The sequence below is a fragment of the Carettochelys insculpta genome, chromosome 2 (assembly GCF_033958435.1).
Source record: "Carettochelys insculpta isolate YL-2023 chromosome 2, ASM3395843v1, whole genome shotgun sequence".
Classification (NCBI taxonomy): Eukaryota; Metazoa; Chordata; order Testudines; family Carettochelyidae; genus Carettochelys; species Carettochelys insculpta.
The window spans coordinates 253,379,317-253,392,002 of NC_134138.1; the positions used below are offsets into that span (position 1 = coordinate 253,379,317).

Below are 12,686 nucleotides of genomic sequence, written 5' to 3' on the forward strand. Positions count from 1 at the left end.
ATTCACAGCATTTTTCCACTTCAGTGTTTGCCCTCTGTGATGTTGTAAAAGAGCCAAACTAAGTCATCGAGCTTTTGACAAGCCAGTTATAATATAGGAAGATTTTTGTTGGGGAAAAAATTGCTTTGTTAAAAAAAAAAACAAAAAACAAAAAACACACAATATGATGGAAAAATTACTTGTTTAGGGAGAAGCAATTGGTCACCAAGCATTTGAAAAAGTGCAGGAGTAGTGGTGACCAACTTATGAGCCACCCATCAAGATAATTTGACTGTGAGCCTTGAGCTATTTTGCTGACATTGACAACCACAGCCACCATTCCTCCACAGTTCCTAGTCGCCATGGTTCACTGTTCCTGGCCAACGGGAGTTGTGAGAGGGGTGGCTGAATTCAAAGGGACCACAGAGATGTGCTGGCCAGTGGAGCTGCAAGGGGTGGGGCCTGTGGATGGTCTGCTACACACAAAGACCATTAACACTCTTGTAAACCATTCAGAATACAAGGTAACACTGAATAAGTAATAGTGTATTAGCATCCTTTCTTCTCATGTTTAATTCCTTCCCTATCAGGAGAAGACTCTCTTAATTGGCTGATATTTTATCTCACTGCTACATTAGAAATACTAAAGTCCAAATAAACTCCGAAGAACCATGTTAAATATTTTTAAGTGTTTACAGTTCTACTGTAGCACAGCCACCTTTGCACCGTGTATACATAGTTCTGAGGTCTTCAAGAACTTACATCTATTTGTGGTGTTTTGCTTTCAGTCCTTTATAAAAAATGAACAGTTGTGGCTACACAGTTTTCAAGCTAACATAATGGTTGTGTCTACACCAGCCCAAAACTTCAAAATGGCCATGCAAATGGCCATTTTGAAGTTTACTAATGAAGCGCTGAAAAGGACCCCCATCTGGATGAGCCGTGCAGCAGCGAGCCACAGCAATTTCGAAGTCCTACGGCTGCGAGCATTCTCATGAGGCACTGAATATGTATTTCAGTGTTTCATTAGTAAACTTCGAAATGCCCATTTGCACAGCCATTTTGAAGTTTTGGGCTAGTGTAGACACAGCCAACGGTAGGTATAAGCTACACTTTTAGAAATTTTAGCTAATTTCAGAATATTTATTTTGATGAGAGATGTTTACCCAAAGAGATTATACTGATAAAAAAAACCCCAAAGCTCTTATATGGACAGTTCTATGTACATAAAAGTGCCTTATGCCAGTGTGCTTATTCCCATTCCAGAAGTAAAGTAGCTATATCTGTATAATAAAATTGTATACCAGTACAACAGGTCCACACAACTTTACCCATGCCAGCATAGTTAAAGCAGCATAATTTACTAATTTATATAAGCCCTTTCATCTAACCAGGACTCTCAACAAAAAGACCCCAATTCAGTAACACGAGATACATGCACGCTTCCAATCTCAGGGGCTTAAGCATATGCTTAAGTCTTTTGCTGGAAACAGAATTCAACCTGTGTGGAGAGTAAGTAATTTTATACAAATCATTGCAAATTCAGCACAAAAACAAGCAGTTCTGTAGAACCTTGGAGGCTAACAAACTGCTCTGTATTTTGTGAAGCTATAGACAAAACACCGCTACCCTCAGAGACTGTAAATCCAATAGTTTGCTGTCAAATTACCAAAAATTAAAGGCCCAGACATTAAAGTATGATCTGCTAGCCCACAATCTAATTGAACAACTATGGCCTAAACTGATGAAGTGACAATTTTTATGAAATAATCACTTCAAACACACCACACCTAGGATTTCTAACTGCTTAGTTTGAATTTGACAGAAGATAGATGCCTTATTCTAACCATCTCAATGTAAAAATACTTATTTGGCTGAAATGCAGTTACCAAATACTTTAGTTTTTAGTATCTTACCCCTCCTCATTTTACTTTAAAAATGCTATTATTTTAATGTAGAAAAAGTGATCAACTGCAAAACTGCATTTATTTAGCCCCTTCCAGCTCTTCTGGCACCACTCCACACTCTTATGAATAAAAAAGGCTAGTGAGAAAGATAAAATTTCTAAGGAAATGAACAATCACTTATTTTCAGTGCTTGTTTTTAAAAAAATATGGCCTGTGATGTGACAGGGTAGTTTTTAAATGTTAAAACCAGAAACCCAATGCACGTCACCTTATGCGGGTGTGTACAAAGATACACAGAAGATTATAAATTCAGTAGCTGTTTGTATTAATGGCATAAACAGACAGAACAGGTAAAGTAAAAACAACAAAAACAAATACCACCACCCCCCCCGGCACCTTCTTGACTCCAAGGACAAATGTAAAAGCAAAGGTAAATAACTAAGTAGGAGGAAACAACCTGTCCTCAATTAATTCGAGTACAGTTCATTAATAGTGAACTGCAGAAATTCAGTGTCTTCATTGTAACTAAAATACAGTGGTACAAAGTATTTCTATTCTGTATTAGGGAAACAAAGATCACAAATTAATTTCTTAAGATCTATGCATAGTTTACACTACTTACAAGGGAAAAACTTTATTGTTTCCAGGGCTAGAAAGCAGATGTTGATGAAGTGGTCTAGCTTTCCTGAAGCCTTTGATTAATTCCCATCCTGTTTCTAATCCGTCCACCTGCTTAGCTCTGAGGAAGGGGTGGGGGTTAAAGACCTTTACCTCACTGCCCGCCCCCTGCACCCGTGTTTTGTCTACACAAAAACCTTTTGACATATACGTGTACCACTACCTAAAAAATAAAGATCAATTTGTGGGACAAGGAAATTGAATTTAGACCGTAAGCTGGAACAAAAATAAATTCACATACTGAGTCAATCAATGACAAAAATGGAATTGGTGACATATCCTCATTTGTATATGTTCAGTGCAAATAGTCTGTTGAAAGTTTTGGTCATCTAATTATAACTGTACTTGAGTCTGTATGTTTGTGATTCTGTACTTCCACTCTGTCCTCCCATTTTCAACTATTTTCCCCAGTAAGGCATACTGGAATGGGCATCCCTAATTCCAGAATACTCATGGTAAGGAGAAGAAGGAAGTAGCACCATGCTACTCATGCTGCTCTTCAACGCTCTGCATGGGGGAATGGCAAAAAACAGCAATGCTTCCTCTGAGGCTTTTCTCACTGCTCCCCTAGTGGTGGGGGACAGGGCTTTGGGGAAGAGGGGATGTGGAGCTACGTGCACTCAGGAGTGGGGTGCTAGATAAACAAGCCACCTTAAACCCAGCAGCAACCCCCCATGTCCCTCTTCTCATTAGGCAAAATCTTTAATCCAGCACACTCTGAATTCCCAGGGTTGCTGTGTTCAAGAGGGTCAAGTGTACACAGTTAAAAAAAAAAACAAAAACAAAACAAACCCACCATTTTGGAAAACTATTCATAATTTTAGTTCAAATCCTCCAGTCACACTAGAACCCACTTAGAATCTTCTTTAGCCAACATAAGGTAATAAGTTACACCACTTTTCAAAAACTGAAATGTATTTTGACTTCTGAGTCCACATTTTACACTCTCTCTAAGAGCTAGTGAAAGCTACTGTGAGGTCTATCCATCCATCCATCCATCCACATAGGACATGCAGCATTTGCTAAATACAGAGATAAAACTTTTAGGCATGCAATAGTTACCTTGTGCAAATGGCGTACGTGATTTTCCAAAAAAAATTTAGTTTCAGTATAGAGTCTCTCCCCAAGAGGTTCTGGATAGGCCACACACAAAGCATATATGTCCCTGGATTTGAAGTTAAGGTTGAAAAGGTTCTTGAAATATATTTCAGGTTCTGTAAATTCAAGGCTTGATCTATAGCTTTCACATTTTGGATGCAAAAAAATTATAATAAGTCATTCTGATATATGCACAACACTTTCTTGGAAGCGAGATTTTAGGCACATATTTTAAATGCTACCATGGCCAAAGTACATACTGAGACACCTAAACAAATGGTCTGATCAACAAAGTGTAGAAGCGCAATACTTCAGTGCTCTGCAGTTTGGCCCTTTAGCATCTAAATTTTCGAAGACTAATTTAGCATCTTTTACAACTGTTTCTAGTTTTTACTGGATCTGAACAGAACAGAAACACATAAGGTTCTTTTACATTCTTGTCTTCTCTTTTGCTTTTCAAAGAGAGACTTGCTAGCTAAAAAATCTGGTTGCTTTTTAAAGATGTTAACTAATAAGTCTGCTGCGCTACTTTAATATTTAATCCATTTAAAAAAAAAAAAAAAAAGAAAAAAAAAGCAGACTCACTAGCTGGGACCATGTGAAAAGAGGGACTTAAGTTTTCCACAGGCGACTTATTCAACCCTAGCAAGCTAGGGAAAAAGCAAGCCCTAGAGAGGGAAGTGGGCAGGAGCACAGCAGGGCACCTGGGGCAGTATAGAGATGGTGGTGAGCCAAGCACCAGCATCTGTTGTCATGTTGACGAAGTCTAGGTTTGAAACCCAAAGCCCCTTGACAGAAATTTACTGTCCAGCACCTCAAAGCTAAAGCTTCACTGCCCATGGGAAGGTGACAACTATCTGACAACTGCCTGCTCTTCCTGTGTTTGTGGCTCCAGAAAGGAGCAGGGTCTAACCCCTGCTGGTGGCCCACTATCCCTCTAAGTCACTGACCAGGAAACTGTGGCTGCAAGAGAAGCTCCCAGTGGTTGCATACAAGGAGATGAGTCATTTGGTCATTCTACACAAACAAAAGAGAATACAAAAGTTTCAAAGAAAACTTCCAAACATAAATCTCAGTTTTAAATTCCAGTGACAAAAATAAAAATACCGAAATTAAAAAACAAGCCAGAAAAGGGCTTAAGTGGCACCTGGCATCTCACAAAACCAAGAGATGTAATCTGTGTGTGGAGTATCGCATTAACATAAACCTTTGTAAGGATTCTTTTCTGTATGCACAGAGGAAGGAAATATTTGGAGGAAATCCAGGTTAAAAAAACCCCCACAAAAAAAGCCCAAACAAATCCACCATTTAACAGTGTGGCTGGCATTATGTTGAAGATTCATAGGGATGAATCATTAGAAATAGCAGAACCAAGCTAAATTTCTACATTGACTAGCATGGCAGTTCGCAAGTTTGAGAAACAGTGATACAGGGATGAATGGAAAAATGGATCATGTGACAGCTTGCAGCTCAGTCTGCCTAATCTTGCAGGATAAAAACATGCCAATGTAGTCCACATCCCAGGATATTGTAGCACAGAAAAAAAAAAAAAGAAGATTACTTTGTCTCTGCTATTCTTTTACTTGTCAACAGACAAACTGGGCTTGGCTACAAAGGAGGAACCCAACAGAGAAGGTGCAGCAGCATGATGGTAGGGCAGGTCCCTCAAGTTCTCCATTGAAGAATACAACCACAGGCCCCCGGGTTCAGATCAGTGAATAGTTCTATGCACCCTGATTTTAGAGAGATCCTTGGCTTAAGAAAGGAGGAAAAAAAAGACAGGCCTACAGGAGATAGCTTTGCCAGGTAGTTTAAAAATAGCTCTCTCACCTCGGGAAAATACATCTTTGCATTGATATTGACACAAAGAGTTCCAAAACCTTGAAAACTTCTATTGGGACACAAGTGGAAAAAGCTGTCTTTGAGATGCTTACTTCCAGGTAGACTGGCTAAAAAGACTGCAGCTTTGCTGTAGAGTCAAGCATGAACCTTCTTAAAGCAAGCAACTGAATCCACCAAAATAGAACTGTGGTGTCTCTAGAAAACAGAGCATCCAGGATTCTTCTGTTTATTGACCATTCTATAGTCAAGATTTTCCACTCATGAAGAGATGTGCTTAATCCATGCAAGACTGTAGGTCTGTCTTAGTCTAATAGTTCAGATCTTACATGGTAATGAGACTCATTTTGACTTGCGTTCTCTCACCATGCATATCTGTTGGTGGAATCTTTAGCTTCCTTTTCCTTCAGGGAGCTGTGAGGCCAGGTTGTAAGAAGTAAACCTACAGAGTCCTCATGGGCCTAAGGCAGGATGTTTATACAAACGCCACAGTACACAGCCACCTCATGCCAGCATCAACAACTAGGAAGACACAAAGGGATAGAAACTAGAGTTCCCATCCTGAGTTTGCTGGTTTTCATGAACAAGCTGTACCGCTCAAAGTACAGCATTATACCATTCTTCTGGGGGACCACACAGAGTGAACTCCCCTAAAAGATGCTCTCAGGGTATGTCTATATTTGGGAATGAAGTCAAAGTTATTGAAGTTGACTTTTTAACACTAAATTTTAGAAAGTCAAATTTGAGTGTCCAAAACTGATTTAGTGTGTCCCCAGCAGATTGCCCAAGTCTCACTGTGGCAGCAGTGCATTGTGGGCACCTTTCCCACAGTTCCTGCAGACCCATTGCATTTTAGGAGCCCATACCAGTGTCTTGTCGGGGAAAAAAAGTCACCGCAAGTGGTTCTGATGTTATCATCCCCGACTGCTTTTGCCTCACTTTCCGCTGAGATGAAACGTACAAGGGAATTTTCATGCTGCTTTTACATTGACTGTCACCAGCCATTACAAAGAATAACATGGCTCCCAAGGCACTTCAGTGTGTAGTGTGCTGCTTTGTGAGAACTTCCTACACCACAATACAGTATATTCTGACTGTAATGCTTATGCACTATCAGTGCATCGATGAAGGGGGAACTACTGCAGGTAGCCAATGTGATCAGTAAGCTTCTCCTGTGAATGACAGTGACTCTGGGAAACGTGCACAACTTAGTGGATGGATGTGCTGCCACAGGGTTCCATAACTGAGGTGGGGCCATAGATGGAATGCACATCACCACCCTGGCACTGGACAACCAGACCTCGAAGTACATTACCTGCAAGGGGTTACAGGAGTTGGCAGAACACAAAGGTTGTTTAACCAACATCAACATGAGGTGGCTGGGAAGGGTGCATGACGCACAATCTTTAGAAATTCTAGTCTGTTTAGAAGGCTCCAGAGTGGAACTTTCTTCCCAGACCAGAAAATGAACACTGGAGGTGTGGAAATGCCCACAGAGATTCTTGGTGACCCTGCTTACCCTTTGCTTCCATGGCTCATGAAGCCATACACAGACTGTGGACTTCAGTAAGGAGTTCTCCAACAGCCTGAGCAGGTGCAGAATGGTGATAAATGTACCTTTGGACATTTAAAAGCCAGGTTCAGATACTTTCTGACCCCCTTAAGCCTCAGTGAAGAAAACACTATCCTTGCCCTCGGGACCATGAGGGAAAGGGGAAGAATTTCATGCCAGCATGAGAGGCAGGGGCTCTGGCAAGAAATTATAAGCAACCAAACACAAGGGCAAACAGGAAAGCACAGAAAGAGATATTGAAAAATCAGAGATGCCTTGAGAACCAAAATTTATGAATGATTATGAAGAGTATTAATCATTCCCCACCCCACACGCTCCCATCCTGTTTGCTTGCCCTTTACAAAGTCCCCTCCAACCACGTGACAACCCTCACCACCACACCCAACCCCAACACATGGACCTCAAAGCATGTCGACTAAAACAAAACTTTTTCCCAAGCTACAATGTTTTTATTTTGGGGGCCCTAATGGGAGAATGGTAGGTACAGAGAAAACAGAATGATACTAAAGCTCATGGTTTGTCATGTGTTAGCCTTTGGCAGGTGCGGGATTCCCTGGGGGTAGAGGGCAGGGATCTCCATGACCTTTCCCTCCCTCATTCTGGGTCCCCACCAAGAGGACAGAACAGAATGGGTGGAGGCATGAGGATGGCACAGATTCCATGATAAGACACGGCACTTCTTTTGGTGGTTTTGAGCTGAAGGAAGATAGCTTCTTCCCCTGCACACTGCGATGAGGTCCAAGACTTCCTGATGGCTCCATGCTGGGCTATTTTATGATCCTGGGAACTCAAGGCTACTATGTGTGCTGCAGGGGTGTGCTCCAGATGTTTGCTTGCTGACCAGAGAAGAAAGGAAATTGAATCAAAATTCCCAGGCTGGTGACCACTGCTTCCTGCCACCTACTTCCTGCTCTACTGGAAAGCAGCAGAGGTAAAGTGATGACCAGAAAGGACACATCAAGGAGCACTGTGGGACAATTTTGGAGGCTAATGAAACTGATTTTAGTAACAGCTGTCTGTACTCACATAGGTTGCCATTTTAAAATTGACTTTTAAGAGTTACTCCCAGGGAATTCAGCATTACAAAAGTCAAGACTTACAGCCCCTTAAAACTGACGTATTAAGCACTGTGGTGTACACTGATGGTTTATAAAATTGACCTTAGACCCATAAATTTGACTTAATCTTCTAGTGTAGACCTGGCCTCAGTGGGACAAGTGCTCAGTTTCCAAACAATCAGGTGGCTATTCATAAAAATCTCTCTACCACACTGGAAAAAGCTGTGAATAGTTTGCTGCAAAAAGAAGAATTAAAGCCATTCCAGAGCTTATCCTATGTTTATATCCTCTACTGATCTGTGTGAGACAGCTTATTTTTGATATATACAGAGTCTTGCCCTTACTTAGGTGCCACAAGTTGGCTTTTGCTGGATCTGAAGAGGCTCTGCAGATTGACTTTAGTTCTTCCCATTTTCATTCCAAGCCTTTTCAAATATGGATTTTTTTTTTTTGATAGCTACAAGCTCAGAAAGCCTTCCACTCCTGCAGACAGTGAAGGAATTATCCCTTTCACTAGATACCACAATTGCTTTGACCAAATGTTAACAGAAGCTCTTAAAAAAATGAAACAAAGGTATTTGATGTATCCATCTGCTTTCCAGGTAAGTAAACTTACCTGTCTACATTAGAAGAAACAGCAACAGTAAGGAACATAAAGAACATGATGTGAGACATCTGCTAGCAATATAGATAGCACAGTTGGCTTTCAATATTAAACTTAATTTCTTGCCTTGACAGACACAAATCATAACTCAAGGCTACTCTATTAACATAAAGCTGTTTGGCAGACGTTATTCAAACATCTGCCGAAAGCATTAGAATTCTTCCCCAGAAAGTTCTAATCTATTTTGTCTTTGGTGATGTAGTATCCCTTAGCTGGCATACACTTCTTTAAGGAAAAAAAAAAAAAAAAAAAGCCTACAGCTGAGACCATAGCTAATTGAGGAAGTAGCACAACTGCTTCTCAATTTCCATGAGCATATTGGCTGGGTCTACACATGCCCCTTCCTTTCGAAAGGGGCATGTTAATGAGCAGGTTTGAAAGATGCTAGTGAGGCGCTGCAAAGAATATGCAGTGCCTCATTAGCATAATGGCAGCCACGGCAATTTGAAAGCGAGGATTTTCGAATTGCGCGCCTCCCGTGGAGACAGGACCTTCCGAAAGGAACCCCCCTCACTTTTCGAAAGCCCTTCTTCCTATCTGGTGATCTTTCGAACCTGCCCATTAACATGCCCCTTTCAAAAAGAAGGGGCACATGTAGACCCAGCCATTGACTATAAGCAACTGTCTATACTGTTGAGATTTCACAGGGGTTTGCCACACTAAGAAAATTTTCTTCATCAGTTCATGCACTAGTCTCACCAACTCGTTTGGACCTTGAGAAAAGTACTTAACTCAAGTCCAATCCGCAGCTTCTCTGGCCAATGGAATCAAATTGTAATTGAATCAGACTGACATTGCTCCTGATAATGTATTCAAAATAATATGGTGCAAGAGAAAGCTCACCTTCCTTCTTGTCCAATGTATAAGAGCCATATCAGTAGCAGTGGTGTATTTAAAAAATAAATAAATAAAAAGCTGCCTTATACAATGATGTTTAGATTATTTCAAAGATTTTTTTTTAAATTGCTGGCTTCAAAAACAAAGGCAAAAAAGAGTTTACATCAACAGTTAACATATCATAGGTTATTCCTCAGCCGAACTTGTCCTCAGTTTATTAGAAGAAATATCTCTCCCCTCACAAAGTGCCTCTAAGAAACAGGAGTCTGATTAAATTGGGGGGCAAATACATCCCAAGAACATCAATTTCTGAACTTCAAGATATGTCTAGCCAATTCTTTCTTGAGGCCTCTTATCCTTTTGGGAGATGGAATGGCATCTGGCTTCCACTATGCAAGGTGTTACCTTGAAGAGTGGAAGCCAGATGTTCTTTTATTTTAACCCCCTAAACTTGACAGCTGACCTATGCCAAATAAACCATGGCATAACTAGCACACATCCCCAGACAGAAACAAGAGACGCTAAGAGCCTTGGAGAGTAATCATACACACAAAGTCTTCCGGAAGACCAGTGCCTTCTTCTAGCAGATCTGTGGAGCATCTCCACATGAAAGGGACTCTTCCAGATTCCATACTCTGCTGCGGAACCAAGAACACCTTCATCCAGAACAATCTTCCAGAAGAAAGCATGTGTAGACACTTGCGGACCGCTTACGCTGGAACAAGGGGTCTGCCATGGCAGTGGCATGCCAGAAGGTGGAGAAGCTCTAGGCAACCCTAGTGGGGTTCTACTGTTTCCAGGTCCTGCGGCTTTTAAAGCTGCTAGGACCCAGAGACCCTGTGGCAGGAAACTTAGTTTGGAAGGTGGCAGCACATGCAGGGCTGTCCACCAAGCCCCAAGCCGGCCAGATGGTCAGCAGCCCATGCCACCCAGGGGAGCCCCAGGACTGTGGATGAGGGGAGCCAGGACCCTGACCACGCTCCCAAATGGAGGGCCCCCTCCTGGACAGGGCCAGAGCTCCAGGAACTCCTCAGGTTCTAGTGTTATGACGAGGTCCTCTGCGACACCAGCAAACACCTCTGCAATGCCCCCATGTTTATGTGCCTTGCCCAGGGCTGGCTGCCCAAGGCCACCCCTCCTGGACATCTGAGCAGGTCTGGTGTAAGGTGAAGGAGCTGTGGCAAGGATACATGCAGGCCTGAGACAGAACCCACAGGTCCAGCTGTGCCCCAGCCAGCTGTCCCTTCTAACAGGCGCTGAGGCACCTCCCGGCTGCAGATGACGCCTCCTCACACTGCGTCACCATGGAGATGGCCACACCAGAGAGGGAGGAAGGCCCTCCCACCATGGACGTACAGTCTGGTGTGTGCCACAGCACATCCCCGGGGCAGGGGGCGCACACTGGGGCCCCACTGCGATGCCTTGATCCCCAATGGCCCATCCCAGGCTGGTGCCCTGGGCCACGGCTGCGAACATCATCCAGCTCCCGCCCCCACGGAGAGTGCCCCAAGCGTGCTGAGGGCCCTTCAGGTGGCATGACTGCAGTCCATCCGCTCCCCTGCATGGCTGAGCACCCCATAGCCTGCCAGCCCATTTCCAGGAGAGGCCACCATGCCCTGGGGCCAGCATGATGGCATCCCCTGGGACATAGATGTCCCATGGGTCCGGGGTGGGAGATGGCACCCAGGGTCTGGATGCAGCAGTGACCCCACATCTCCCTACCACCATCTGTGTTACAGCAGCAGCCTCTGAGGGGCAGGAGAGCCTGACGAGGAGCCCAGGCCCCATCCAGGCCAGAGGACACAGCAGCACATCAGCTGGGCCCAGACCAGCCCCAGCTGTGCCTGGCATCGGGGCCACAGATCTGTTGGACCAGATGCCAGGCCTCCAAGGACAAAGCCATGTCCTACACAGACCCTCTACACCACCAGAATGCCCTGGTGGAGAGGTGGCTGGCCCTTGATGAAGCTGCACTGAACTGGTAGCAGGACACACAGGGGGACCTGGGGTGTGTGTGTGTGTGTGTGTGTCGCACAATGCACAGGGCCCTGGCTGATCTACCCCCAGCAGCCCCTGCACATCCTACAGCCCTCAGGCCTGCATGTGGCTGCCCACAGGGACCTTGTGACCTGGCTCATGGCCATGGTTGGCCCCCTGGAGGGTCCCCAGAACAGCAACCTGTCTCCTCTGCCCCTCAGCTGAGGCCTGGGCCTACCTCCCGGCCTCATCAGCGCCCCACAGGGAACCAGACACCTGGGACACGAGGGTCACCCGTGGGTGCCAGGGCTTGCGGCCATCCACTACACCCTGGGACAGGAGGGGTGTCCATGGGTGCCAGGGCTCGCTGTCATCTACCTTGTTCCTTGACTGGGGCCCCCAATGTTACTGTCCTAGTCCCCATCCCAGTTTACATGCCCGCATTCCCTGACCCCCCTGTATACAGTTATGCAGGTTTTTGGTACATATAAGTTGGTTTTATTATTTCCTAAGAACTATTTACAAAAAGGTTTTCTAGTGTTCTACATTTACTATTGTATACCTATTTACAGTTCACCCTCCCTGTGTCCCTCGTTGCTGTGGAGGAAGGTGGGGGAGGGTTAGTAGTCCCCCACCAAGCAAACACCTCCTGGATGTGGACCCCATCGCAGTTAAGCAATCTGTCGGATGCTGGAGTAGGCTGCTATTACCAGGGGACCAGCCCTGCCATCCAGCCCTGGGGGAGGACCTCCTCATCCACCTTGATGAGGTTGTGGAAGGCACAGCAGGCAGCCACAACCTGCGAAATATTCTCCACCCCCACATCAAGGCATGTGAGAAGACATCTGAACCGTGACTTCAGACAGCCAAACGTGCCCTGGGCCCACATGAGCTGGGCACCTATCAGCTCCTGGGAAGGTGAGAGTTGGCCCATGCATGGGCACTTCAGCCAGGGCTGGAGTGGGTAGGCCAGGTTACCCATGAGGAACAGGGCATGACGACCTCCCCGATGACACACTCCTGCCAGGGCACAAACGTTCCAGCCTCCATCCTGCAAAACAGGACAGAAATCTGCA

General features: G+C 44.5%; 1 protein-coding gene across 4 annotated transcripts in view; it reads right to left on the bottom strand.

The window, feature by feature from the left end:
* CUL2 (cullin 2) overlaps positions 1–12,686 on the bottom strand; it is a 107,347-nt gene that overhangs the window by 77,292 nt on the left and 17,369 nt on the right. For all 4 annotated transcript variants that reach the window (XM_074984985.1, XM_074984987.1, XM_074984988.1 and 1 more), the window contains one exon: positions 3,627–3,729. In XM_074984985.1, the coding sequence (XP_074841086.1) occupies positions 3,627–3,729 (103 nt within the window). The remainder of the gene's footprint in view (positions 1–3,626; positions 3,730–12,686) is intronic.